This window comes from Leiobunum rupestre, chromosome 1 (assembly GCF_980474605.1).
Source record: "Leiobunum rupestre chromosome 1, qqLeiRupe1.1.hap1, whole genome shotgun sequence".
Lineage (NCBI taxonomy): Eukaryota > Metazoa > Arthropoda > Arachnida > Opiliones > Sclerosomatidae > Leiobunum > Leiobunum rupestre.
The window spans coordinates 20982769-21007950 of NC_143384.1; the positions used below are offsets into that span (position 1 = coordinate 20982769).

Genomic DNA, 25182 nt, shown 5'->3' on the forward strand with positions numbered 1-25182 from the left:
CGGAGTGTGGGAAGGAAGATTCAAAGGGCCGGCAGGTGAAGCTGTTTGCTGAAAGTTTCGGCCTAATAATGGGTAACTTGGCTCCAATTTGTAGTGGAATGTATACATGGCACAATGAGGCATATCGTACAACAGTAGACTACTTTCTCTATAGCGAAGAATTAGTAAATTTCTTTACGAAAATGGAAATCGATGAGCTTGGTGTAAAGAGTTTTGGTAGCGACCATAACAGTCTATTTTTGGAGGCAATTTGTGAGTCACCACAAGTTGAAGTTACAAAACCCAATTGCCTCGCCCTGGAACCCAACCCAGGGACTTTTTGGGAATTGGATAATGAAGAAAATATGAAACTATTCCAGTTGGCCATGGAAGAGGCTATGGGAACGAGTGATCAGTCGTATGAAAATTTCGTTCAATTAATGCTAAAGTCAATGGAAGGCACGTTAAAAAAGAGACAGCCAGCCCCGCTCATTAAGAATAAGATACTGCCAAAGAAGTGGTGGAACAAGTCAGTTGGGGAAGCAATAAAACTTAGAAAAAGGGCAGCAAAGACCCACAGACTAGCTGTTGCTAGAGGAGCAGATACTAACTCTTTACGAGACCTCTGGTTTGCCTATAAAGCCGCAAAAGCCAACGCGAAATACGTAGTATCACGTGAAATTAGACTGGTGAACTTAAAAATGGAACGGGATATCGAAAAGGCGGCCAAAGACAAAGGAAAGAAGTTCTGGCGTTACGTGAAAAAATTGAGGAAGCAGGGGGTGGTGGTAGAAAAGGCTTTTAAAGGAGTTAGAGCGAAGAATGGGTCCCTCTTGTGGGAAAAGAAGGCGGTGTTACAGCGAGAACGCGAAATTAAATATAAAACTGAATTTATCTAAAAAAGGGGTGAAACAACCGGGAAGGGTTCGTACAATTAGTAGCCGCGATTAATTTCTACAATAAACGATCGAAAATAGTTGGTTACAATGGGCGGAGACAGGCACCAAATTAAATAACATTCTACTCTCCTTCACAATAAAAATGCAACTGACTTTTATTTGATTTCAAAATAAAATCGTTCGCGGTTTACATGGCGCGCGTTATTTTTTCCTTGCAGCTCGCGTCCCATATTTTATGTGAATTCGCGCGCTCAATTTCGAATATACAAACGCGTAAAGGGTAATTATTTGAATTAGTAAAATAACAAAAATTATATATGTTGAAATGAGATGTGATTTAACATTCTCCCCGCGATTGAACTATTTTTTTTGTTCAATAATTTTAAAAAGGTCCATGTTAAAGTTCTAAATGGTAGAGAAGCTGGATCGGTCTGCGTAGCTTAGTTCTGTCCGGTAATCTCACCATGCAAGATCTGATATGTCCGTCGCGACCTTTAAAAGTCTCGTCTATGATGCCTAGTTTCCAGCTGAGGCGTGGCATTTTCTCTTCTCCGATGAGCACGACGTCTCCGGCTTGAAGAGGGGTTGTAGATTGGTTTGCGGTTCGATGGTGAGCGGACCTGAGTTGTAGGAGATACTCAGACCTCCAACGTTTCCAGAAACTCTCGATGAGGGTTTGGCGGTACTTCAACCGGCGAGTGAGTTTCACTTGGTTGACGGGAAGATTTATGAGCTTGGGGTAGGTTCTAGACGGTAAACTGGCTGTTCGGTCCCCGATGAGAAAGTGATTTGGAGTTAATGGCGCTGGCTCGTTGGGATCCTCGGAGACGAAGGTGATTGGACGCGAGTTGATCGCCGCTTCTGCTTCCGCGAGTATAGTGGAAATTTCTTCGAAAGAGAGTTTGGCGGTTCCGATTGTTTTGCGAAGAGCGTTTTTAACGGAGCCCACTAGTCGCTCCCAAAAGCCACCCCACCAGGCGGCGCGATCCGCGATGTAAGTCCAAGAGATTTGGAGGTTTCCAAAATAACGCCTGACTTCTGGGCTATCTACGTTTTGCAAAAGTTAACTGAGGTCGGTTTTGGCGCGTTTGAAAGTTTTTGCGTTGTCGGAATAGATGCGTTTGACAGCACACGTGAATAAAGCAACGTAACTTTTGCTTCCGTCTCTCGCGTAGAGAGGTCCTGCAAAATCCAATCCGCAGCTTTCGAAAACTGGGGTTTGGGTTGTCCGGAACTCTGGGAGGGGTGCCATCAACGCGTCCGAAGGTTTGGCACGAAAATATTTGCAAACGTTGCAACCTTTCAAAACCGATTTTACGAAATTACGTGACTTGATGATCCAAAATTTATCGCGTAACGAAACGGTGGTAATAACGACTCCAGCGTGCATTACCCTCTCGTGCGCGTTTCGAACTAGAAGGTCGGTGTAAGGATGATTTGGCGCAAGAATCCAAGGATGTCTTTCTGAGTGTGAGAGTCCGCTTCCTCTCAGTCGTCCTCCTAAGCGCAGAAGTCCGTCCGAGTCGAGGTGTGGGTGAAGAGTCAGGATTTTAGAATTCTTGTCGATACTCGAGTTTTTGGCGAGGCGTTCGATTTCTTGCGGGAACTGTTCTTTTTGGGTAGTGCGAACCCAGTAGATTTCAGCGAGGCTTATTTCTTCGGCGGAAAGCTCCCCTGTAATGCGTTGATCTTTAAAGCGAAGGTTGTGTAGGTAGCGGCGAATCCAGCCAGTATGGCGATAGAGATTTTTTAAGGAGTTGAATGTGCGAATGTTAATCGGCGATTCGTCATTCGTTGCGGAAATGGTTAGCGTGAGCACCCTGTTGCGTAGCTCCTCTTCCACCTCTTCGAAGGTTTCTTCACTAGACGAGGCGTCTTTAAGGTTAGCGGTTTCTTTAAGCCAACTTGGGCCGTGCCACCAGAATTGGTCTTGGGCTAAGTTTAACACATGGCATCCGCGTGTCGGAAGATCGGCGGGATTTTCGGTACCTTTGCAGTGGTTCCAAAACATAGGATTGGAAATAGATTGGATTTCTCTTACTCGGTTCGCGATGAAGGGTTTCCAACGATCAGCTGTTCCTTTGATCCATCCTAGGGTTACATTTGAATCGCTCCACATGAAAATTTTCTTTGGTTTTAGCTCCAGTTTCGCCAGCAGGTGTTTTACGAGTCTGGCAGCTAAGAGCGCTCCCATCAGCTCGAGTCTGGGTAGAGTTAGCTTTTTGAGCGGAGCCACTCTCGATTTAGAGGTAATGAGATTGGTTGCAATGTTTCCTCCTTTGCTTCGGAACCGGATATACGCTACAGCGGCATAGGCTTTTTGGCTGGCGTCTGAAAAGCAGTGGACTTCGAGGCTTTCCTCGTCCAGTTTGTTGGTTCCTTGAAAGTAATACCGAGGAATGACGACCTTTCTCAGATCTCGTAGTTCACAGCACCATGATTCGAATATTTCGGCTAAATCCGCTGGAAGTGGCTCGTCCCAAGGTAAGCCATTTTCCCAAAGTCGCTGGAAAAGTAGCTTGGCTCGAATGGTGAAAGGTGAAAGAAATCCCAAGGGGTCGAAAATCTTCGCGACAGATTTTAGGACCCATCTCTTGGTACTTTCTCGGCTCTGAACGAATTGTAGTAAATCCTTGATCTCAAAAGTCAGAATGTCTCTCGAACTGTCCCATGTGAGACCAAGAACTTTAGTTGTGGCGAAGTCTGTTTGGGTAATTGTGGGCTTCCCATCTTGATTTTTGGTGGCCAATACGTGTCTCAGCCGGGGCGAGTTACTTTGCCATTTGGCGAGCGTCATGCCTGCGTTTCGCATGATTTCGTTCACTTCGGAGATTATCTCCAGTGCTTCTTCGTCTGAATCGGCGCCGGAGATTAAATCGTCGACGTAAAACGAGTCGTTGATCAGTTTGCTCACTCTGGGTTTGACCTCTTGATACTTCTTGGAATGAAGGCGGATCGTAGCGACCAGTAGAAAAGGGCTGGAAGTGGCGCCGAATGGAACACGTGTCATCCGGTAGGTTTGGAGTGTGTGACTTCCGTAGGGCTTATCAACGTCTAACCAGAGGAATCTCAAAGCGTCCCGATCTTCCTCGTGGATTCCGATTTGCAAAAACGCTTTGGTAATATCACCGGTGAAAGCGATTTTCCTTTCTCGAAAACGAAGCAATATATCAAATAGTTCGGGGTTAAGTTTAGGACCTGTTTCCAGGCAGGAGTTGAGGCTTGACACTCCGGTTGCGTGTGAAGACGCGTCATAAACGATACGAGTTCGCGTAGACGTGCTGGATTCTCGTATCACGGCGCGATGCGGTAAATAGTAGAGTACTTTTCCAGTTTTCCGAGCAGGATCAACCTTTTCGACGATGCCCGTGGTGACTTGATCTTTGATGATGTCATTGTATTCGTTGAAAATAGCCGGATCTTTGCGAAGTTTGAAAACCAGGTTTGATGTGCGTTTGGCTGCGACAGCGTAGTTGTCCCCCAAATTAAAATTGCTCGTCTTGAACGGTAAACCGACGGTGTAGCGACCGCCTTCAAACACAGTTGTTTGCGCGAATTTATCTAAAATTCGGTTACCAGATTCGGTGTCTTGATCATTGTCGTACACTCCGATATATTCCAAATTCCAGAAGCTGCGTAGTTGGGTTGAGAGGTCTTCATCGTCTTGAAAAACGCGTGAACCGGTGTGTATTAGTGAGACGGCGAGTGTACCAACGTTACGTGATGTCGTTGTAACGGGGCCTTGAAGTGTCCATCCGAAGATTGTTTCCACGGCGGTAAGGGTCGGACTGAAGCGTTCAGTTTTTCCACTCAAAGTAACGGCCCATAGATAATCGGCGCCGATGAGTATGTCAACTGCTCTCGAATCTCGATTTGCGATTTCGAATTCGGGACAATCGGCCATTGGAAGTTTCCGTTTCTCGAATTCCTTGGCGAGGTCGGCGCCCGGTACAGCGAATACCGAACCGCAGATTTCGGGGGTTTCGTAGGCGTCGATGACTACGTTCTTTTCGGGTTTATGGCGACTTCTAAGTTCGACGCGAACCCTTCGTCTTAGCATTCGTTCCGGTTTTGAATTTCCGAAACTATTGGTTTCTAGGACCTCTTCGTATAACACTTGTAGACCAAGTTCTCGTGATAACTTTTCTTTGATAAACGTCACGTGACTCCCGTTGTCGAGGAGACACCGGACTGGTTTTTTTTGTCGGCCCACGGGACGTTGGGCCACCGCTAAGGCGGTCTGGAGGTAAACGGCCCCCGTTTGGTTCCTCGGAACCCCGGCTGCCATTTGAGCGACTCCGTTCGAGTTTTCCGCAGCCCCTTTGTCGTTTCGGTTTCCAAGTTGATCGCAAATGCTGGTGTGATGTCGGTTGTTACAATTTTTACAGGTACGATATTTTGAAGTACAATCACGCGCTTGATGGCGATCTCTCAAACAGATGAAGCAACGTTTTTTTCGAATAAGTAGGGCTTTTTTCTCGTCTACCGTAAGTTGTCTGCACTGCGTGGTAGTGTGGTCATTCTTCTCGCAATATAGGCAAGACCTAGCGTCGGCATTAACGGCGAGTGCGGCGGCTCCATAAGGCGGTTTAGATCCGCGATTATTGTGACGAGAATCCCGCGAATGCGACTGTCTCTCCGATGTTCCGCGATCTTGATCGGCGTCTTTGCGGTCCGAGTCCGTAGCCCTTCCTAAGACGGAAGCACGTTCTCGGCTAGCGATTTCTTTTTGAAGAAAAAACATTAAATCTGTAATTTTCAATTCTTGTACCGCGGCATATTCTCGGCTGAAAGCTAGCGTGATGTCTTCCGGGAGGCGTTGCGTGATGATTGGACAAAGGAGACTTCCATAGTTTTGATCAATTACGTTTAAGCCTTCTAAACTTCTGAGTTGCGTCATACAGGAATCGTGCAATCTTCTGAGGCCTACTACGTCGCTTGATTTTCTCACGGCGGGAAGGCAGAGTAGGTTGTTCATATGTTCACTAATTATGATTTCTTTACGTCCAAATCTTGTAGTTAGCGTACTGATGGCGGAGTCGTAATTAGCGTCTGACATCGGTAATCCGTCTATGGCCTTTAGTGCGGCGCCGTCTATGTATGATAACAAATAACTGTACTTATCGGTTTTGCTGAGGTTAGGATTATCGTGAATAGCTGTTGCGAAGCGTGCCCAAAAATTCTGCCATTCACTGATTTTTCCGGTAAAGCGGTGGATTTCCAATTTTGGTAACCTTACGCTCGGTGCTACGCCGGTGACCGATTGCGATGGTGGGATGGGTCCCGAGTTAGGGACTCCCGTCTGTGTGTGAACAGGCTGGCTTAAATTGTTAAGCGTGGAAGAGTTCCCAAGTGGCCTAGAATTTGCGACTAAACCTTGTGACATTGAAATCGCCGTGGACGATGCGAGATTTGCCGCTAGCGATGCGGCTTGCGTAGCGAGCTCGAAAGCTTTCTTCCCTCGAAATATAGAGGCAATAAGATCGTCGATATAATCTTGAGCGATTTGCTGATCATCCTCCAATTCTTTTTCCGTGGTGAAAAGGGGTTCAATAGATTCGTTTAAACTGACCAGTAGATTTTCCTTGGCTTGAAGGATTTTTACGTAGCCCTCGATGGCGGCGAAGTCTGGCGAAGGTTTCATCAGCTCCAATTCCAAGTTATTCTTCGTCCGTGTAGCGGATTTTTTCGTAGCGGTTCTCTTAGACTTTAAGCGAGTAAATTCATCCATTGTGAAGTTTTATGGGTTCTTACTCGTAAATCGTAGAGCTCGTTCAATGTAGTAAAAAAAAAGCGTTACCAACTCTCCCGGGTTTCGGCACCACTATGTTACAGCGAGAACGCGAAATTAAATATAAAACTGAATTTATCTAAAAAAGGGGTGAAACAACCGGGAAGGGTTCGTACAATTAGTAGCCGCGATTAATTTCTACAATAAACGATCGAAAATAGTTGGTTACAATGGGCGGAGACAGGCACCAAATTAAATAACATTCTACTCTCCTTCACAATAAAAATGCAACTGACTTTTATTTGATTTCAAAATAAAATCGTTCGCGGTTTACATGGCGCGCGTTATTTTTTCCTTGCAGCTCGCGTCCCATATTTTATGTGAATTCGCGCGCTCAATTTCGAATATACAAACGCGTAAAGGGTAATTATTTGAATTAGTAAAATAACAAAAATTATATATGTTGAAATGAGATGTGATTTAACAGGCGGTGGCTCTGAGAATCACAGAGTATATCAAAGATCTAGAGAATGAACTACTCAGCCCCACAGTCGGTCCCACCACTCCATCCCTCTCAACTAGCTGCTCGGGCACTGAAGCGAAAGATCCCCTTTGTGACGATGAATTCTCAGTTATGGAATTAAATAAGGTGCTTGGTACTTTAAAAACGGGGAAGGCAGCAGGCCCGGACGGAGTCTACTCTGAAAGTCTGAAAGCTCTTGGTCCTAACGCTCGCCTGTCTCTGTGTAGTATATTGAATTCTATTAAGAGAAGTAAAGTGGCACCACTATCCTGGCTTTGTGCACGAGTGACTCTAATCTATAAAGGGAAAGGCAAAAATGCTCTGGAGCTCGACTCCTACCGCCCCATTGCTGTCACCTCAGTAATGTATAAGGTGTATGCAATGTTACTGAAGAATCGCCTTACTAACTTTCTGGAGGAAAATAATTTAATTTGTGAGCCCCAAGGAGGTTTTCCAAAGGACCGACGAATAGGCGATCATTTGTTTGTCATCATGCAATTAATTGAATTGACCATGAAAATGGCTCTACGCCTGGAAATTGCTTTCGTGGATCTGAGGAAAGCTTATGACAGCGTCGATAGGTCTAAACTGTGGGAATGTCTTTCCTCCAAGGCTATTCCTATTACCCTGAGATCAGAAATTGAGAGTCTGTACAAGGAATGTAACTACACATACTATCTGGAGGGGATTGCGACGACTGAATTATCGAGTAGGGTTGGTTTACGCCAAGGCTGCCCGTTATCTCCCACCCTGTTCACAGTATACCTTGATGACCTAGCCCAGTCACTACAAGTTTCTGGGTATGGAGCTAAACTTCCTGGGTATCCTCCAAAAAATAAGGACCTCTGTGTGTCTTGCCTTTTTTATGCGGACGACATTGTACTCTTCGCAAAACACCCTGACGACCTGCAGAAGCTACTTGACATTTGTTCGGCCTTTGCCAAGTGTAGGAACTTACTATTTAGCATGGATAAGTCAAATACAATGTCCTTTTCTACACAGCCTGTTGATGAGTGGTCGTACCTTCTCGACGGGAAGCCAATGGAGAAGGTGAACAAGTACAAATACCTGGGCATTACCATTGATAGTACTGGTCCTTTTTTGAGTACCACGGAAAAGATAGTGGCTGGAAAGGGAAACGCGATGCGGTGGGTAGTTCGTAACCTAGCCGAGCAGTCCTACAACAAATACTCGGTCAGCCGTACACTTTGGAAGAGTGTAGCCGTACCAGCAATGACGTATGCAAACGAGGTCATTTGTTATTCAGCCATGACTAGGGAGAGGCTGGAGAGATGCCAGAGAGCGGTAGGCAGAACGGCTCTAAATGCAGGCCCATTTGCGGCTAATGCCGCTATAGATGGTGAGATGGGATGGAGTACAATGGCAACCAGAGAAGCTCGCAGCAAATTGAAATTTCTCGGACGCCTCAAATTTATGGATGCTAGAAGGATAGCTAAGAAAGTATACACATACATTCGAGACAATGGCTCTAAAACGGACTGGTCTCGAGCAATAGAAAGAGTGGACCGGCAATTATGTCTGAGCTCAAAGAGAGACAAGGCTACCTCTTATAAGGAATGGGTAACATGTGTGGAGAAAGAGGTACAGGAAGCCGCACTGATATCATGGAAGTCCCAAGTACGTCAGAAAACAAGCCTCGGCTATTACAAAGCTAAAGAAAAACCGATGAAAGAGGCATGTTATACTGGGTCGTGGGGCAGCGGTTTACTCTTTCAAGCTCGAACGGGTGCCCTACTAACCAGGGAACGTCAAGTGGAATTATTGGGTTCCGAAGCCTTATCCCCGCTTTGTAAGCTATGTGGTCAAGTGAATGAGGATGTTTACCATGTTCTCCTAGAATGCCCAGAAACGGAAATTGACCAAGCGTGTAACAGCTGGTGGGCAGAGCATTTTGGGTGCCCCTTGGAAAATATTCTTGGTCTTGCAGGGGATGTTTGGGACTTCGAGGTGATCCAAAAGGTGTTAGAGACTTGGCAGAAGAAGAAAAATTAACTTATTTGACTACCCTAACTTCTCTGTTTCCCGGTCTACATAGTACTTCCCCCTAAAATTTATTACATAACGTTGTATATTACTTTTTCCTGTTTACGTTTTCCTGGTTAATTTTCCATTACCATTACCTTTTATTTTTATTACTAGTGTATTATTGTATAATTAATGCTGAGCTCCCATTGGAGCCGCCCTGTTACAAAAGGGTGTACTTTGTACGAGCAGAGTACGAGCGAATAAAAAACCTTTGAACCTTTGAACAAGTGTCACGCGCTAAAACGCCATTTCAAAATCCGTCAAATGCAGCAGACGATTTTTATCTTTCCTCCAAATAAATCATGACTGATGTAAATTTTAAGTTTACTGGTAAAAATAATTTAGCTGTAACTGCAGATGTTAAAATTCCGGTAACAGAACATACTAATGAAATCGCTTGTCGAATAATTAAACAAAATAGGATACCTTTTTACTCTAGGATAGGTAAGGTTTTAAATTTTTTTTAATTAAGCCTTGGTACTTAAGGATGTCAAACCAGAAACCACCCCCTACATATATTTTGATATAGATGTTTTCCAGCAATTACGTGAATTTTGCGAGGCAGAAACAGAAAAATACTATAATGACGATGAAAATTTTCAATCTGATTTAACTGAAGATCAACTTATTGAAATGTGGAGTGAAAAATTCGAGGAGGAATGGGCCGCATACAACCAAACTGATGTCCCAGAAGATGATATAACTCCATCGTTTGCTGGCATGTACCACAGTTTAATTCACTCGCCGGCCTTGGAAACCATGTTGAATTTAGAGCGCACAAGAGCCTTATTTATTGAAGAACTAGTGAGGGAACGTGACGAAGCTTTAGCTGAAATACAGAAAAGACAATCTGATGAAATGGAAGAAGCTGTAGCCAAAGTCAGCATCAGTGTAACAGATAAGGAAATAAATGATCTGGCAGCTATGCATTTTCAAGAATCACAGGTAAGCAACAGATGGAATAACCGCTCTCAATAGGTACAGTGCATGAAAACCACCTATTACTGATTTCAGAAAGTACTTGAAGGCTGGAATGTTAAAATTGGAGACTTGAAAAAACTTCAAAAGAAAGAGTTTCATGAATGGGTTACAAAAGTTTATGAAGATTACAAGAGTGGTTCTTTACAATTGTAATTTCTTGAAGTTATTCTTTTGTTTTTGTGCAGAACTAACTCGTTTTTGTGTTATTAACACTTGAGGTCATACCAGTCTGAGTATTCAGAGCGACAAACTCTTGAAGATGCCTGGATACCACAGCAAAAAAAATTAGAAGAATCGTTCACAATTCATTTAGGTATAGTGTTACTCCGAAAAATTAAGTTTGTGATTAACATTCTAATAAACCTTTTCAGGATCCCAGTTAAAAGTAACTCATAATTTAAGACTCCTTTCTGCTGATGTACTTGATTTCTGTAGACATAAATCTTTCTCAGAGTAGGTTTATTATTTGCTTAGTTCTTAATACCTTGTAAGTAATAATTTTTTCATTTGTTGCAGAAACTTAGTTTTGCAACCTCAGAGAGTGCAGACAGCTATGTCGCTTTACTCTAACTCATTAACTGGTTTAGTGCTGTTAGTGGATAATCGAATCAATTCATACACGGGGATTAAAAGGGAGTTTGCTAAAGTGTGTCAACAATCCACAGAGCTTCATTTTCCCGATTTAGAAGAACAAATGAGTCACATTGAAACATTAGCTAGTCAATCTTCAAGGGCCAAGAAAAAAGAAGCGGAGCGAGGAGGAAAAAGCTCTACTTTCTTAAAACCCGGTGATTTTTACATCACCCGACATTCTAATTTAGCAGAAGTGCATGTTGTATTTCATTTGGTGTCGGATGATTCGTTACTTTCATCAGATATAAACTCAAGGCACCCTGTAATATTGGGTCTAAGACAAATATTACGAGTAGCTCATGAATGGGATGTTTGCGCTATATCTTTGCCTTTGTTGCTGGCGCAAGAAATGGCAGAGGTATTTTCATATAATTTTTAGGTTTTATGATCTTTTATCCATTTAACATTAATTGGTATCTTTTTAATTTTTCTGCAGGAAATGACGATTCCTTGGTGTCTAAAAAGAGCTGAGCTTGTATTTAAATGTATCAAAGGTTTTATGATAGAAATGGCTTCTTTAACTGGAGAAGAAACTAGAACTGTTCAGTTTATTGTCCCTAAGGGAGTATCCGAAGATTTTTTCATTAATCTATTAACAATGCTCCCCCTAATATTCCGCGTTTCAAATCCACTTGTTTTAAATTAAAAAGTTCCGTTACATAATAAATTTATAAATTATGTGCATTAACTTCAATGCTTGAAAGTATTCATTTTATATCTAAAATTTTTAAGGTTACCAAGTTAGCTGCAGCACGGCTAACTTTGATATCGCGCCATAGCGGCCAAACCATTCGCCGAAATTCAGCGAACAAGGATTTTCCTGGTATAACGATCGTGGCGCTGAACTCATACTGTTTTTTAAATTGGTTTCAATGCAAAAACTATTCTAAAAAAAATAAACCGATATTTGCGCTCAACTCATATAGATATCTTTTGCTCGTAGGTTAACATAGAAACTTCTACGAATTGGTTGGCCGTAGCTGCTGCTAGATGGAATTATTTTCAAAAGTAAAACTTTCAGCTTCAGCCGCGAGATGTCAGTAAAATTACGTAAAGTTTGGGACGACTGGGAGGCGTGGTGTGGTTCTCGAAAAACGTGATTGGTGAACATTCATTCTGGGGTGTCTGCTCGTTTCAGTCGATTTTATTTGTCTTGGGGGCGGTTTACCAAAACGTGTTTTTCCGCATGCCCGCGTTTTAAATCGTTTTCGTTTGTATCTTTTCAAAAGTTTTTATGTAGTAATTTACTAATTTCAGCGTTTTTGTTATGCGAAAAGTTTCAAGTTCCTTTAATTACAACCACGAAAAAGTTAATAAGTTTAATTTTAAGCCTTGGTTAGTCAATTTGTTTTATTTTGTTTTAATATATAATTTTAAATAAGTTTTGCGGGTCAAAACTTAAATATGTTTGATAAAAAATTGTTTAATGTGCTGTTCCTGGGACTATCATTTATGTTGATATTTACTGCCTTTCAAACGTGCGGAATAATAGAAGTAAGTGTGATTTTATTTGAATTTGACAGTAGAAGACATTTATATTTATATTTCACATTACCCTTCCATGGTTTGTTAATCACAGCTGTTGTAATTTTCTATTATGGGTAAAAGCAGCTACAGCTGCTATTGTATTTTACTTTTACCTACTAATGTAATTATTTCTCTAAGCAAGAGATTGATTAATTATTAGAGAAGGAAATATCAATAGCACGTTATAGATAATTGGGTGCAGATTGCATGATATTGCTAACTTTTGCCCTTATTTTTAAGATAATCTTATCAATAATACTATGATTGTGGTATGACCTATGGTTTTGGTTTTACGTAAATGGGCAAACATTAAATGCGTGTTAATATATATTAATCAGTACGCAAATTTCATGGAAGAAAACCAGTTTTTATAAAATATGATACCTGATTTGAGATTTTTAATTTGCTCTATTTAAGCACTTCTTATTTGAGGGATAATGTAACATAAGTCTAGTTTTTTTTGTATAATGGTAACCAGCTTAGGTGACCTATTTAAACCTCAAATTTTTTTATTAAAAAGAAACTACAGCCCAGTTATAGTAACAAGTTTGACAGGTGTCTATGTGGATCTTTTTTTTTCTGTAAAAAATATTGATTGCATTTTAATTTGTTTCAAAGAATTTAGTTCTTGATGGAATCAAAGATGAAGATCCTAGCTATACAGGCAATGCCTATATCAGGGGAGTTTTTGTCTGTATATTTACAAAATGTGACACATTTGATTAAAACGTTATCTCGTTTCATTGATTGACACTGTTATGTCCGATTTCTTTACACCCAAAAGTGTTTTAGATAAAAACTTTTCACTCTCAGAACCTCTTCACAACTTTGTTTCATAAAAATACCACTGATAACACCCAATTGACCTAAACATTCTCTTTTAACAAACTAGACTGGGGTTTTTTTGTGGGTTGCAATATGATAACAGGAATAAAATGGCATAATTAAAATAGGTCAATTTATTAAGCATTATCAATTTCCCAAGCACTGAATTTAAATATTCTTTAAACTCTATATTTGTAATTTGGTTAGTTCATATTTATTGAATTTTGCTATGCATTTACAAGAAATTTCATCGAACAGGGTTCGTACACGACCTGGAAAACCTGGAAAAGTCAGGGAATTTGAAAATGTTCCCAATGGTCAGGGAATAGTCAGGGAAATTTAAAATGGTCCGAAATAGCAAAGGAATTTTAAAATGACCCCAAAAGCAAATTTTTGAATAATGTATTAAAAATACATAATTAACATTTTTTAAGATTATACCTCAAAACATACATTTATTCTACAAAAACGGTCAGGGAAATTTGGCAATTTAGTCGGGTAAAACCTGGAAATGTCAGGGAATTTAATTCCGGAAATTTTGTACGAACCCTGTCGAAGTGGTTGTTGATTCACAAATACTTCGGTAACTTGATGAGAAATCTACCTATTTGTATTTTAGCCGCGAAATATTCCAATGAAATGAAATACATTTTTAATTAAATTTAACCTATTCAAATCTTTAAAATTAATAATTTGTTTTCATCAATTTATAGTCTGGCTATCATATATGCAGTTTTGGGTATTGCCAATTGGCTATCCCCATCAGTTTTGGTCTACACGGGACCAAAATTGGCCATGTTTATTGGCGGTATAACGTACGCAATTTTTATCGCAAACTTTCTGTATCCTATGGTATGGGGTCTTTACTTGGGATCTGTTATTATTGGATTAGGAGCAGCTTGTAAGATAAAATATTTTTTAGTTCATTTTTTATTTATTAAAGTTAAGATAAATTGATATTTAGTAATATGGACTGGTCAAGGGACATTTTTAACAGTAAATTCTGATTCTGACACCATGGCACGAAATAGTGGTATTTTTTGGGCCATGTTACAGTGCAGGTATGAACTGGAAGGATTATATATATTGGTTGGATAATAACTTGCAGCTCTAATAACCTAATTAATTTTTTAAGTTTAAACGCTCATCTTATCTTATTTACATAATGGAGTAACAATTTATTTTTGAATCTCCATAAGTTAAAGTCTGATATGTTTGGTTGACTGTCGGCGATCAAGCTTTTTATCCAACCATTTTTGAATATCTCTATAATAATAATTACTCATTTCAGTAATAATTTGACAACTAGTTTTTTTGACTCCTAAATAGTTTACTATTTGGAAATTTGTTTGTTTACTTCAAATTTGAAGGCCTAACAAAAATTCATTCAGAGACGAGGTTAATGGTTTTTGGAGTCTTATTGGGAGTTGGCATAGTGGGACTGCTCTGCCTTTTAATTTTACGAGGCGGGGGACGTGATGTAATAGATGAAGAGTAAGTTTTGCTTTATCATTTCTAACTTCTTAAAAAAAACTGTTAAATCGACTTTTCAAGTTTCTGCCTTTTCACGTTTAATCGTCTTTGTTTTGTTTGGTGAAGGTGGCTAAATTATATGTTTATACTTTAAAACTTTCAAGCAGCATTGAGGTTGAAACTCTTACTCCCCTTATACGAAGGTATTTTTGCCTGTCATATGTTATCGCATGCATTTATAGTGGATAATTAATATACTGTTATCTTAACTGTTTTATTAATGAAAATTCTCTTTTTCACAGTTCCATAGCACCAAGTCCTAAAACTGCATTTTGTAAGTTATTTTTAAATAAAATGATTTTAAGAAACCTAAACCTAAGCCTAAAAGTTTCCTTAAATCTTTGTTACTAAGTGGGAATCTATCACGAACTTATGTCACCAATGGGTGATTTGATCTGTTATTATGAATTTCTACTTTTTTTACAGTAAATGCAATCAAATTATTCAAAACTAAAGAAATGCTTCTACTTAGTTTGACGTTTGCGTATACAGGTTTGTATTTTATAAGATTAATGAACATAATTTTCCAAGAATTGTAATATATAACTGCCTTTTTGCTTAGGTGTTGAGTTGTCATTCTTCAGCGGTGTGTATGGGGCGTGTTTAGGTCATTCCAAACAACTAGGTTCCGATTCAAGCAAATACGCTGGTATTTCTGGAATGTTGATAGGTTGTGGCGAAATCTTGGGTAAGAATTATTATTATCACCATATTTTCAAGATGATAGCTAAAAATCTAAATATTTTGAAGGCGGAGCTGTATTTGGCCTCTTGGGAAAAAAAACTATCAGATATGGTCGAGATCCTATTGTTCTTTTAGGATACATTTTCCATATTGTGGCTTTCTTCCTAATATTCTTAAATCTACCCGATTCATCACCTATTATTGATACTCTGCAAAATACTTATATCAGGCCTAGCAAGTAATATGCGTTTGCATTTGTTCATTTTGTTTATTATGGTTGTGTTTGTAAATAGTGGTACTCCTTTCTGTTTCAGTATCTATTTAGCGTTGGTTTGTAGTTTCTTCCTTGGATTTGGGGATTCTTGTTTCAACACTCAACTGTATTCCATTTTGGGTACAGTTTATTCCGAAGATAGTGCTCCTGCTTTTGCGCTGTTCAAATTTGTACAGGTAATTAATAGTTTATTGCTTTTATTAGAACGAATTCTACTGCATGCATTGGAAATTTCTTTACAAAAAAACTGAATATATTTCATGTTTGAACAGTCTTTAGCAGCTGCTGTTGCCTTCTTCTATTCAGATCAAATAATTCTTCCGTATCATTTGCTAGTAATGGTTATTTTGGGGACGATCGGTACTCTGGCTTTCTTCCAAGTTGAGTGGAAGGCTCATCGTAAAGTACTGGAACAAAATGAAGACCAATTGGATGCTAAAAATGGTGTTCCAAAAAGTAGTGTCAATAATTCTGATGATCGCTATTAAGATGTCTTTATAGTTTTAATCAATTTTTTTAAACAAGTCACAAGGTTATTGTATAATTACACATACCAATGTGTAATATCAACAGACCAAAGTTTTTACACAACCAATTTAAATCTTCCTGAACTTTTAAAATTTTTAATTTGTGCCAACTACATTCTTTGAAACTGTTATTTGAAATTTCTCTTATACTTGAAATACATTACAATTAATGATTTATTCCCAGTTTTAACTGACAGTTGACAGGTCTCAGGTTAATTATACCAAGGCTTAATCGATTTACTAAGGGTTAAACCAAGGCCTAATTGATTTCGGATAATGCATTAAGACTTAACCAATTTTTATGATGTTTATGACCAGTGAAATTAAGTGACGACATGAATTTTTTTCCATTTGAGCAGTACTACCAACATTCCGCAGTTCAAATTTTTATATTAAACTTTATACCTATTTATTGATTGGAGCTACTAGTATTGTCCAGTTTGTCACATTTAAGAAAACATTATTCGGTTTGATTATTATATCTTTATATATATATATATACTCTATATTTCCAAATCCCCAATTTGTCACACGGAGTTGTAAGGCTACAATGCCCTAGTTTGCCAAAATGAAAAAAATATCAATTTAAATACCAATGAAATATGGATTTGCCAAAAATAGGTGACGTTCTGACGTTGCTAGTCAAAAATTGTTTTCAACATTTATTATTATAAACTTTAAAAATACATAAAATACTGATTGTAACTTTTTTATGTTGATGTTAATGAATGAAATGAATGGTTTAGTACAAAAAGTACTTATTAAAAAAATTAAAAAGTTAAAAATGTATAACTGAAGGTTTTTTAAAAGTTTTTGTAAGAATTTTCCAGTTGATCTAAAGATAAATTTTTTTAATAGAATATACATTTTAGAAATTTAGGGTTTCTACTACCTGCAATGTCATTGAATTGTTCTTTGCGCAAGGCATTAAGTAAGGCACCAATAGTAGCTTTATCACCGAGAGTTGAGGACCATTTCATGATAACATGGCGAAGACATTCATCCAAATCTTGCATGTAAAAAGTAGCTTGCATCATTATAGATGGACAATGAGTTGTTAAACCCAAGGCATGTGCTAAAGTTTGCCACTTTCTCACAAGATTTGTGTTGTTTCTCATTAAGTCTATCATTTCAGGCTTAATACCTAAAAAAGAAATAAAGTTAGGTTTATACTGAAACAATCATGCTTTAAAAAAAAGGTACTAATAACATGCATTGTTTTTTCCAGTCATCAGTGTATTTAGTTATATCTGCAGGTGTGACAGTTATGTTTTGTAATTCCTCGTCTAACCACGAATAACTATCTTTAAGAGCGCTAGAAAATGAGTTAAAAGCTTCATCATTTTTGTTATCAGTTAATAAAAATAACAAAGCTTCCATTCGATCGCTTTCAGCTGATAATCTTTTGATGGAGTTGAAATCGTCTGAGTTTATGTGCCCATTTTCAACTAAAGTTGGGAGAATGTCTCTAGTTTTAACTTCTTTGATCAATTTGGAATGCATTTTCCTTAGTTTAACTACGTTTTGTTCATTCATTTTATTGCACATTTATTAAAACAAGACAAAAGAAATAACGGGAAACGCGACATTCAAAACTACCCACGCTGGTTTTTTTAATGTAGGTGTAAAGCAAGGTTTGTAGAGAAATGGGTGTAAAGTAAACAAAATAGATCTACTTGTAATTTAGTTTAGGAACGGTTATTAAAAAATTCTGAACAGTTCATTATTTTGCTTGGTTGACGGTGAAGTGAAGGTTAGTCGTTCCTAAACCAGTCTTTGGAAGAAATGAAACGGCGTTACACTTCGAAAAAGTTTTCAGAGTGAGTTTTGTTTCCCGCGAAAATTTTAAGCGGCGTCTATTTGGAAATGAATGGCTCCTGAAACGCGTGTGTTTCGGGTTTTTATTATTTTTAATTTAGTTATTAATTTACTATAAACTAATTAACAGAAACTTTAAAAAAATGCCTCCCAAGAAAAGAGATTCCATGGATCAAAAAGTTCAAAGATGTGATCAAATTTGCGACCATGAGCTCTTTCTGCAAGCATTTGAAAGTTAGTGGGCCTTGGCGGTTTGCAAAAGTCTAACACTTGTCTCATTAAAACAATGCGCCAAAAGTCTAACACTTGTCTCATTAAAATAATGCACAAAATGAAAATGTTAGGCCTATGCCTATTATTTTATCTCTTTGTTCATTCCGCTCTTAATTAGTATAATGAAATATTTATATTACCTCATTACATTTTGCAGAACCTACACAAATTTACCGTTATCTACGGACGAGGCATTTAGTTTCTGTAAGATTTAAAACCAATTTATCAGGATATTTAAGTATGAAATTTAATTCATAGTTTCACTTTTCAGCCAATTTTTTTAAATCGTAATTTAACATATATGAAACACAGAATGTCTCGAAATAATGCAAAACGAAAAAACTTTAAAACATCCGATCTCCTTCCAAAAATGGAAGCCCAACTAGCTAAAGTTGCAGAGTTTGAGAGGTTATGGATTATTGGGAAAATTCTTGTTGTATTTGTGAATATAACGTAAATATCTTTAGCAGGCCATCCGGACATATGACATTAACATTTACTGGTTATTTCGATAATTCAGTCAAAGGTAGCATTTCCTATTTGTATTTTTGAGTGTGAAGATATATAATTATTTGCAAACATTTAGAATCAAATGGATCTGTGACTGTTGAAGCTATTTTATTAAAAATATGCCATAAGAAAAGAAAAGATGCGTTGTCACCTGTGCTACAAATGTCAGTGGGCAAATGCGAAGTACCTAAAAATCCAGAAAGCCCTCCAAATACAGTTATGGCTTTATCCATTCCAAATGATAACTTTACCCTGTCCAATGGCCACCTAGTCAAATCATACATTCTGCTCATTACGGTATTTGATCAAACTACAAGCTCTGGTAATTTCAATTACAATTGGACACTTAACCTCCAAGATTAACATGAAATGTTTATCAAACAGAGGAACCCCCAGCCAAAAAGAAGAAAACTAAGGTAGATGGTCCTACATATGGAGCTGAACTCGTCGTCTATGATAAATTGCAAAGATGTCTTTTAACCGATGGTGAATATCAGTTGATTCTGCGGGATTATACCACAACACCAACTAGAAAAATGTCTTCGTGGGAAACATTTTTCGATAGTAGGACGGTAATGATCATTTACATCAACAGGTGATAAACGACAAGTTTGTCTGAAACTTAATTTCGATTTTTAAGGAAGAACAAGCTGGTGGACCATTTGACGTGTTTAAAAATGGTCCACTCGTAACGTTTCACTTATCTTGGAGTAGTACCATTCAAAGTGGACCAGTTTCTCCACCCAAATCTCTGATAAACGAATCATTGACTGTTTGCAAAATGAGAGATGGAAATGCTCATAAAAATGGCTTAAACTGTGATTTGGAAAAGGGGAATGGCAACCAGAAAAGAAGACAACGTATTTTCTATCAATTTCTGTACAATAACAACACAAGACAACAGACAGAAGCGAGAGATGACCTACACTGTCCTTGGTGCTCTCTCAACTGCCATCGCCTTTACTCCTTGCTCAAGCATTTGAAGCTTTGTCACGGACGATTTACTTTCACCTACGTGGTCTGTTTGGTTTGGGATATATTGTACATTTGATCATTTTTGGTTGTTTATTAACTTTGGTGATTTATAGCCTCATCCAAGGGGAGCTAGGATTGATGTGTCTATTAACGAGTGTTATGATGGCAGCTATGCGGGAAACCCTCAGGAACTTCACGCACACACTGGTTTTGCCTTCAGTAGATTAGGACCCGTTCGTCGAATGCCTGTAACAGAGATTATGGTTTGCAGGTAATAACCAAAGCTTATACTGCCAATCAAATGTTCTAGGTATAAATCCTGGGTTTAACTTTACTCTAGGCCAAAACATAACCCTATTCCTAGTCTATCGGAATTCTTGGAACCTGATGACACTGACTTGCTAGTTTCGAGGCCTTACGCAGTCTTTGGACATAATCGCCTGTATTATCACACGTGGACCTGCCAACCGATACAACCTCAGGAGATAGATATTGATAGTGAGGGAGAGAATGACCCAATGTGGTTGAGGGTCAAAACTCAACACGTAAGAGGGTGTTTGTAGCTTCTTATTTTTTTGAAGGATTTTTGGTAGGCATGTGTGGGCCTTGATTTTTGGTTTTCGAGCCAAGCTTCGAGTGTGAAAAATTTCAGTTTTTCGAGTATCTAGCCAAGCTTTAAAATTTTATCGAGCTTTTAGGCTTAGCTTAGAAAGTGGTTTAGAGTACTCAAATAATCGGGCTTAGCTTAAAAAGTGGTTTAGAGTACTCTAATAATTAGACTTAGCTTAAATAGGGGGTTTCAAGTACTGGAATAATTAGCCACTGGGCTAGATTTCATCAGAACTTGTACTTGCATCAGATGAGGAATCATTTAAACTAGAATCTTCACTTTCATCACTAGGTTTTACTATTTCTTGATTAAAAGAATATTTACTGCTAGAGTTTTTACATCTATTTGAAGCCATATTTGTGAAGTTTAAATTAATAACTGTCCATACAAGGGATTACAACAAGAAAATAGTGGCCAAACAACTGCCAATAAACAGCTAGGGTACCCTACATTATGTAACTTATGGTTTCGTTTTCATTTTCTATTTTTAAAATTAGTGACCAATCAGAAACAGCAAGGACTGTAGTAGCTTTTCCGTCATTTTTAAATGCTCGCGAGTAGTGCTTTGGTAATAATAATAGTTTTGAGTTCTCGAATCATTTTTGAGCTTTTCAACTAAGGCTTTTCTAGCCGAGTATTTGAATGAAATCAAGTACTCTCACATGCCTAATTTTTTGCATTTTGTTTAAATAGACGGTTGCGAGTTAAAACGCAACTTGTAAGTTTGGCCAAAGTAGAATTAGTCTTAGTTTGAAATTTTGTTCTTGTCCAATTTTGTTTACAATAGATGATTGACGAGTTCACTGATGTAAATGAAGGTGAAAAAGAACTGATGAAGTTGTGGAATTTACATATAATGAAGTTTGGGTGAGATATATGGGTTTTACTTATATTGTTACAAATGAAGACTTACAAGGCTTTCCAAAGTCCTTTCTATGACTAAATATCACAACATACACAAATCTTTTGCTTCTATCCAAATCCATTGATTTTATATTGGAAACAAAAATTTCAGATTCGTTGGTGATTGCCAAATTCCATTGGCTTGCAGTATGTTTATAGAACAACATGGGGAACATCTCATACAAAACAGCCTTTGTCGAAACTTTGTATTGCACCTGACCAATCTATTTGATTTTGGCTTAATTGGTGCTTCCGTAGTCTTCAACACCGTTTGTCAGCTTCAAAAATTAGTATCAGAGTACAAGCAAAATAAAAAAAATGCTGAGGGATCGTAACTAAAGGAGTCGTAGCATTAGCGTATATTGGATATGTATGAAACAACAGAAATTCACTGCCATGAACATTTAATTATGACAGGTAATATTCGGAAAGAAATGAATTTTAACTTTCCGTTAAAATGTTTCTTCCCTCTTTTCTTTTGTTACACTGTATTTAAAAAAAAAAACCCCCCAAGAAACATTAAAAAATTATCCTCAATTGGGTTTAGTAAATGTGGAATAATGACCAAGATCTAAAATAGTCATTAAAAAAGTTAAATGTTTAGTGTGACGTTTTGTGGTTTGATTGTCCACAGTTCCTATTAAAAAAAATTAATTTAAAAAACTTTTTTTCTTAATTTTTTTTAAAAATCTTACAAGTTGAGGGACTCTATCATAATCAAATGCTTGTTTGAAGTTAATCATTTCATTTGATGTGATACTTTTCCACTTTTCTGAGGTTATATGGCTTTTAAAATGATTGTAAGCTGGACATGACACATTTAGATCTTCTATTGTGAAGTTCAATCTTTTTTCCATTGAGAGATAAATTGATTTTATAGGTAAAAGTTCAATCAAACGTTCCAAAGTTTTAAAAAATGCATCTGTTAAGTTGTCATTGTATATAACTAGGGAAATTATAGTTCATATGAATTCAACGTCTTGAGGGCTAAGCATTAAAGCTAATCTTACCATCGGCTGCTATTATCACAGAAGTTCCCTCTAATAATTTAAAGTTTTCTTTACTTAAGTCCCATTGAAACTCTAAAAAATAACCATTTCATGAAAAATTTGAGATCATAAAGTTTATAAATTACTATTATTACTACTTCACCATGTTTGAACCAATCTAAATTTTGAATAGTTGTAGTTGCTTTAATCATATCACTATTTCTCACTATATTCCTTATGCATAATTCATTAATTTTATCATCATAATCTATGAAGTTATTAGCGCATTTTTAGTAACGTTTTTCAATATTATTGAGAAGAGCAGTATAACCTGTTACTATGATCCTTTTAGCGTAACGTGATGTGATGATGCTACACAACCCTGTTCCTGCACCAAGTTCTAATACTGTTTCATCCCAAAACAAATCGGAATTTGATAGAATAAAATCCGACAGTAGTAGAGCTCCTCTCCAAACTTGCAAACCAACGTTAGAAATTGGCGTAGCCATATAATGCTCTATTGAATTGCAAGTATTCAGTTTTAATCTTAAAGCAATTGAGTTATATCATTATTTTCAAACCTATTTCAACAACTTCATATCTTTCTCTATTCGTTATTAAATCGTCATCATCGTCATAAACAGGCTTATTTTCCATAGTTAACAGCTCTGAGATTACAAACTGAAATCGAGATACATAGCTGCTATTTTCAGCAATTTTTTCGGGGATATTTATGTGAACATCTGATAGAAATATTTCTTCAGGTTCTGACGACATTTAAATAGTCTCTTTGAATTTTCCCGCCGAATATTTGTGGTCTTTCAACTCTCTCCGTTCCGTAATAAAATTATTATTAAAGAAGATTCATTGAGTTGGGAATAAATAGAGGCTAAGAGGTACAACTAAATCTGGCTGGCGCAGGACCAATTTTATCGTTCTACCGTGGCGGCATCTGTCTCTAGTGGTGGAAACTATATTGCAATTGAATTTTTTGGCGAATCTGATGCGAAATAGTCTTAAGGCCCAAACCGTAGCCTCCGTTATTAATAACCATGGAGGAATAGTAGAGGAGGGGAAAGGAAAGAAGGCGCTAAATCCGACAGCGTAGTGCCAGTTCGAGGCGGGGAAAAAGGAGGGGAAAGTCAAGGTAGACTTTTTAAAGAATTCAAACCCTAACCGGTAGATCGCGCCATGATCGCGCTGCCTTTGTTGGAATGTATGAATAGGTAAAAGTCTACCTCGACATACCCCCCCCCCGTTTCTACATATCCCCTTTACGCGATTTCTGAAGAGGAATGTCAGTGCTTAGCCCAATCAGAACTATCAATACCACTCCAGGGCTATTCCTCTATGTTAATAACGGAGGCTACGCCCAAACACACATACGCGCGAAGGCTATGTGTGCATCCACCTTTAGTCATAGAAATCTCATAGGTAACTAGAATGCTGCCGCCTACAGCCGAGCTTGAGTCCTTGGATCCGCTACTATAGCGGGAGCAGCCTTGGAAATAAGTTTTTTTTAAAAACTGGTCCTTATGACCAGTGACCCCCTAGCATATGAATTATTAAACTGGTCCCTGTGACCAGTGACCCCCTAGCCTATGAATTATTAAACTGGTCTTATATAAAATGTTCTAATGTCCTTTATAAGCCTAAAAAAACCTATACTACATGTTTAGAAGTTAAATTATGTTGGTAACAATAACTTTACACGTATTCACAATAGTTAACTTTATTTTATGAGTACCACAAGAATAGTACAATATAGTACCAAATCACCTAAGACTACTACCTAGAAGACCCTCGTAATTTACCGTATTATCTATCTTTCTCTAGGCCCCGTAACTCCAGAGTCCCCGGTTCGTTACCGCGTAGCCAGGTAGCCTACCCTAGGAGGATTCCAGTGTACCTGGAGAAGAAATTTGTATTATCCCCGACCAATGCCTCGCGGCTCGGCTACAGCTGTCGCCTGGTGTGTCAAATACTTGGACATAACGTTTTTAGCGCCACCTACAAAGCTTCAGAGTAACCTAGGAGTTACCAAAACATTCGTCTGCTAGACAGTATTTCGAACTTTAACGGTTTTTAGCTTAGGCCACGTCGAAGAAATTTGTCCGAAAACTATATAATTTCAAAGAAAGTTGCAATGAATGTTAAGTTTTAAATTTAATTATGGGGAAATATTGTTGCTTTGACAACTGTCGTAGCGATTCTAGGTGCCATAAAAATATAATTTTTTATCCAGTTCATAAACCAAACACGTAGTCATAGTTCACATTTTCCCCACTAGATGGCTCCGTTGTAGTTTTATGTCCAAGGGTTTGAGGCTTTGAGCAGCCTCTCCCGTGGCCCCCCGGATTCTTCTCCAGGTACACTTGAATCCTCCTAGGCCTACCGTACTCGGGTTAAAGCGAGACTAGAAGATTGAGGGTTTGACGCCAGAGGGGGGTTAGACAGTTCGACTCGTTCGAGGGATGCGAGCGAAGGGACTCTACATAAAACCTCGACGTGCGGCCGCGGCGGTATAATAAGCGGAGTCGCTGTACATAGAAATCCAGTGAATAGGGAAATCAAAATTGATATAAACCTTAAATTCATCTCCTATTATTTGGAATTATTAAACTGGTCACCTTCTGTTTTTTTGTTATTATTTCGAATTAATAAACTGGACACTGTGACCGGTGACCCCCCAAATTTTGAATAAATAAACTGGTCTGAGCAATTAATTAACTGGTCTTTGACCACCTGACCACCGTTATTTCCAAGGCTGAGCGGGAGATAGGTGACGTCATTCTCTCTGGTGACATTAAATTCTTGACAGAACCACTCTTTGAGCTCTGATTGGCTGAGATCTGGCTATCGTCTGCCACGGCGTTTGGCCCATTTGTCAGTTTCACGGCAGCATTCTAGTTACCTATGAGATTTCTATGCCTTTAGCAGAG

The 25182-nt window shown here is 38.4% G+C and overlaps 6 protein-coding genes across 9 annotated transcripts; 3 read left to right on the forward strand and 3 right to left on the reverse strand.

The window, feature by feature from the left end:
- Nucleotides 1–1275: 1275 nt before the first annotated feature.
- LOC149961329 (uncharacterized) lies at nt 1276–6609 on the reverse strand. Its single transcript, XM_090161253.1, has 2 exons — nt 2205–6609; nt 1276–1925 (listed from the first exon to the last, which is right to left on the reverse strand). Exons 1-2 carry the CDS (start codon nt 6607–6609, stop codon nt 1276–1278), a joined length of 5055 nt encoding a protein of 1684 aa, XP_090017379.1.
- A 2836-nt stretch (nt 6610–9445) lies between these two features.
- Nucleotides 9446–11482, forward strand: LOC149961330 (FERRY endosomal RAB5 effector complex subunit 3). Its single transcript, XM_090176809.1, has 7 exons — nt 9446–9622; nt 9708–10123; nt 10193–10308; nt 10378–10472; nt 10531–10612; nt 10676–11150; nt 11229–11482. Exons 1-7 carry the CDS (start codon nt 9481–9483, stop codon nt 11436–11438), a joined length of 1536 nt encoding a protein of 511 aa, XP_090032935.1. The 5' UTR covers nt 9446–9480; the 3' UTR covers nt 11439–11482.
- Nucleotides 11483–11568: 86 nt separating this feature from the next.
- On the forward strand, nt 11569–16516 carry LOC149961331 (UNC93-like protein MFSD11). 2 transcript variants are annotated; one of them, XM_090176810.1, is made up of 11 exons: nt 11569–12286; nt 12938–12996; nt 13855–14045; nt 14109–14205; nt 14474–14638; nt 14920–14951; nt 15104–15169; nt 15240–15365; nt 15428–15599; nt 15676–15811; nt 15908–16516. In XM_090176810.1, exons 1-11 carry the CDS (start codon nt 12197–12199, stop codon nt 16121–16123), a joined length of 1350 nt encoding a protein of 449 aa, XP_090032936.1. In that variant the 5' UTR covers nt 11569–12196; the 3' UTR covers nt 16124–16516. The 2 variants fall into 2 exon arrangements, with proteins under 2 accessions (XP_090032936.1, XP_090032937.1); XM_090176811.1 differs by lacking the exon at nt 12938–12996 and having other exon boundaries at nt 11569–12127; nt 13858–14045.
- A 299-nt stretch (nt 16517–16815) lies between these two features.
- LOC149961332 (uncharacterized) lies at nt 16816–17771 on the reverse strand. Its single transcript, XM_090176813.1, has 3 exons — nt 17377–17771; nt 17055–17306; nt 16816–16997 (listed from the first exon to the last, which is right to left on the reverse strand). The coding sequence occupies exons 1-3, from the start codon at nt 17708–17710 to the stop codon at nt 16966–16968; spliced, it is 618 nt and encodes a 205-aa protein (XP_090032939.1). The 5' UTR covers nt 17711–17771; the 3' UTR covers nt 16816–16965.
- A 60-nt stretch (nt 17772–17831) lies between these two features.
- On the forward strand, nt 17832–21858 carry Su(z)12 (Polycomb protein Su(z)12). 3 transcript variants are annotated; one of them, XM_090176806.1, is made up of 12 exons: nt 17832–17982; nt 18111–18214; nt 18411–18457; nt 18525–18661; nt 18721–18779; nt 18840–19085; nt 19148–19335; nt 19404–19790; nt 19852–20009; nt 20079–20283; nt 21136–21215; nt 21364–21858. In XM_090176806.1, the coding sequence occupies exons 1-12, from the start codon at nt 17948–17950 to the stop codon at nt 21584–21586; spliced, it is 1869 nt and encodes a 622-aa protein (XP_090032932.1). In that variant the 5' UTR covers nt 17832–17947; the 3' UTR covers nt 21587–21858. The 3 variants fall into 3 exon arrangements, with proteins under 3 accessions (XP_090032932.1, XP_090032934.1, XP_090032933.1); XM_090176808.1 differs by having other exon boundaries at nt 19404–19781; XM_090176807.1 differs by having other exon boundaries at nt 18724–18779.
- On the reverse strand, nt 21773–23090 carry LOC149961334 (methyltransferase-like protein 22). Its single transcript, XM_090176812.1, has 6 exons — nt 22822–23090; nt 22572–22757; nt 22404–22508; nt 22262–22333; nt 21947–22197; nt 21773–21888 (listed from the first exon to the last, which is right to left on the reverse strand). The coding sequence occupies exons 1-6, from the start codon at nt 23015–23017 to the stop codon at nt 21844–21846; spliced, it is 855 nt and encodes a 284-aa protein (XP_090032938.1). The 5' UTR covers nt 23018–23090; the 3' UTR covers nt 21773–21843.
- Between the last annotated feature and the right edge of the window lie 2092 nt (nt 23091–25182).

Excerpts from the sequence above, each read along its gene's own strand:
- LOC149961331 (XM_090176810.1), top strand. The coding sequence starts at position 12,197 with ATGTTTGATAAAAAATTGTTTAATGTGCTGTTCCTGGGACTATCATTT. Across the intron at positions 14,952-15,103 it reads AAGTCCTAAAACTGCATTTT|TAAATGCAATCAAATTATTC; the intron begins GTAAGTTATTTT and ends CTTTTTTTACAG. Across the intron at positions 15,600-15,675 it reads ACTTATATCAGGCCTAGCAA|TATCTATTTAGCGTTGGTTT; the intron begins GTAATATGCGTT and ends TTTCTGTTTCAG.
- LOC149961330 (XM_090176809.1), top strand. The coding sequence starts at position 9,481 with ATGACTGATGTAAATTTTAAGTTTACTGGTAAAAATAATTTAGCTGTA. Across the intron at positions 10,124-10,192 it reads TGCATTTTCAAGAATCACAG|AAAGTACTTGAAGGCTGGAA; the intron begins GTAAGCAACAGA and ends TACTGATTTCAG. Across the intron at positions 10,473-10,530 it reads ATCGTTCACAATTCATTTAG|GATCCCAGTTAAAAGTAACT; the intron begins GTATAGTGTTAC and ends AAACCTTTTCAG.
- LOC149961329 (XM_090161253.1), bottom strand. The coding sequence starts at position 6,609 with ATGGATGAATTTACTCGCTTAAAGTCTAAGAGAACCGCTACGAAAAAA. Across the intron at positions 1,926-2,204 it reads ATTTTGGATCATCAAGTCAC|ATAGCCCAGAAGTCAGGCGT; the intron begins GTAATTTCGTAA and ends TGCAAAACGTAG.
- LOC149961332 (XM_090176813.1), bottom strand. The coding sequence starts at position 17,710 with ATGTGCAATAAAATGAATGAACAAAACGTAGTTAAACTAAGGAAAATG. Across the intron at positions 17,307-17,376 it reads TGATGACTGGAAAAAACAAT|GTATTAAGCCTGAAATGATA; the intron begins GCATGTTATTAG and ends TTTCTTTTTTAG. Across the intron at positions 16,998-17,054 it reads ACAATTCAATGACATTGCAG|ATCAACTGGAAAATTCTTAC; the intron begins GTAGTAGAAACC and ends ATTTATCTTTAG.
- LOC149961334 (XM_090176812.1), bottom strand. The coding sequence starts at position 23,017 with ATGTCGTCAGAACCTGAAGAAATATTTCTATCAGATGTTCACATAAAT. Across the intron at positions 22,334-22,403 it reads TTTAGATTGGTTCAAACATG|AGTTTCAATGGGACTTAAGT; the intron begins GTGAAGTAGTAA and ends GTTATTTTTTAG. Across the intron at positions 21,889-21,946 it reads ATGATAGAGTCCCTCAACTT|GAACTGTGGACAATCAAACC; the intron begins GTAAGATTTTTA and ends TTTTTTTAATAG.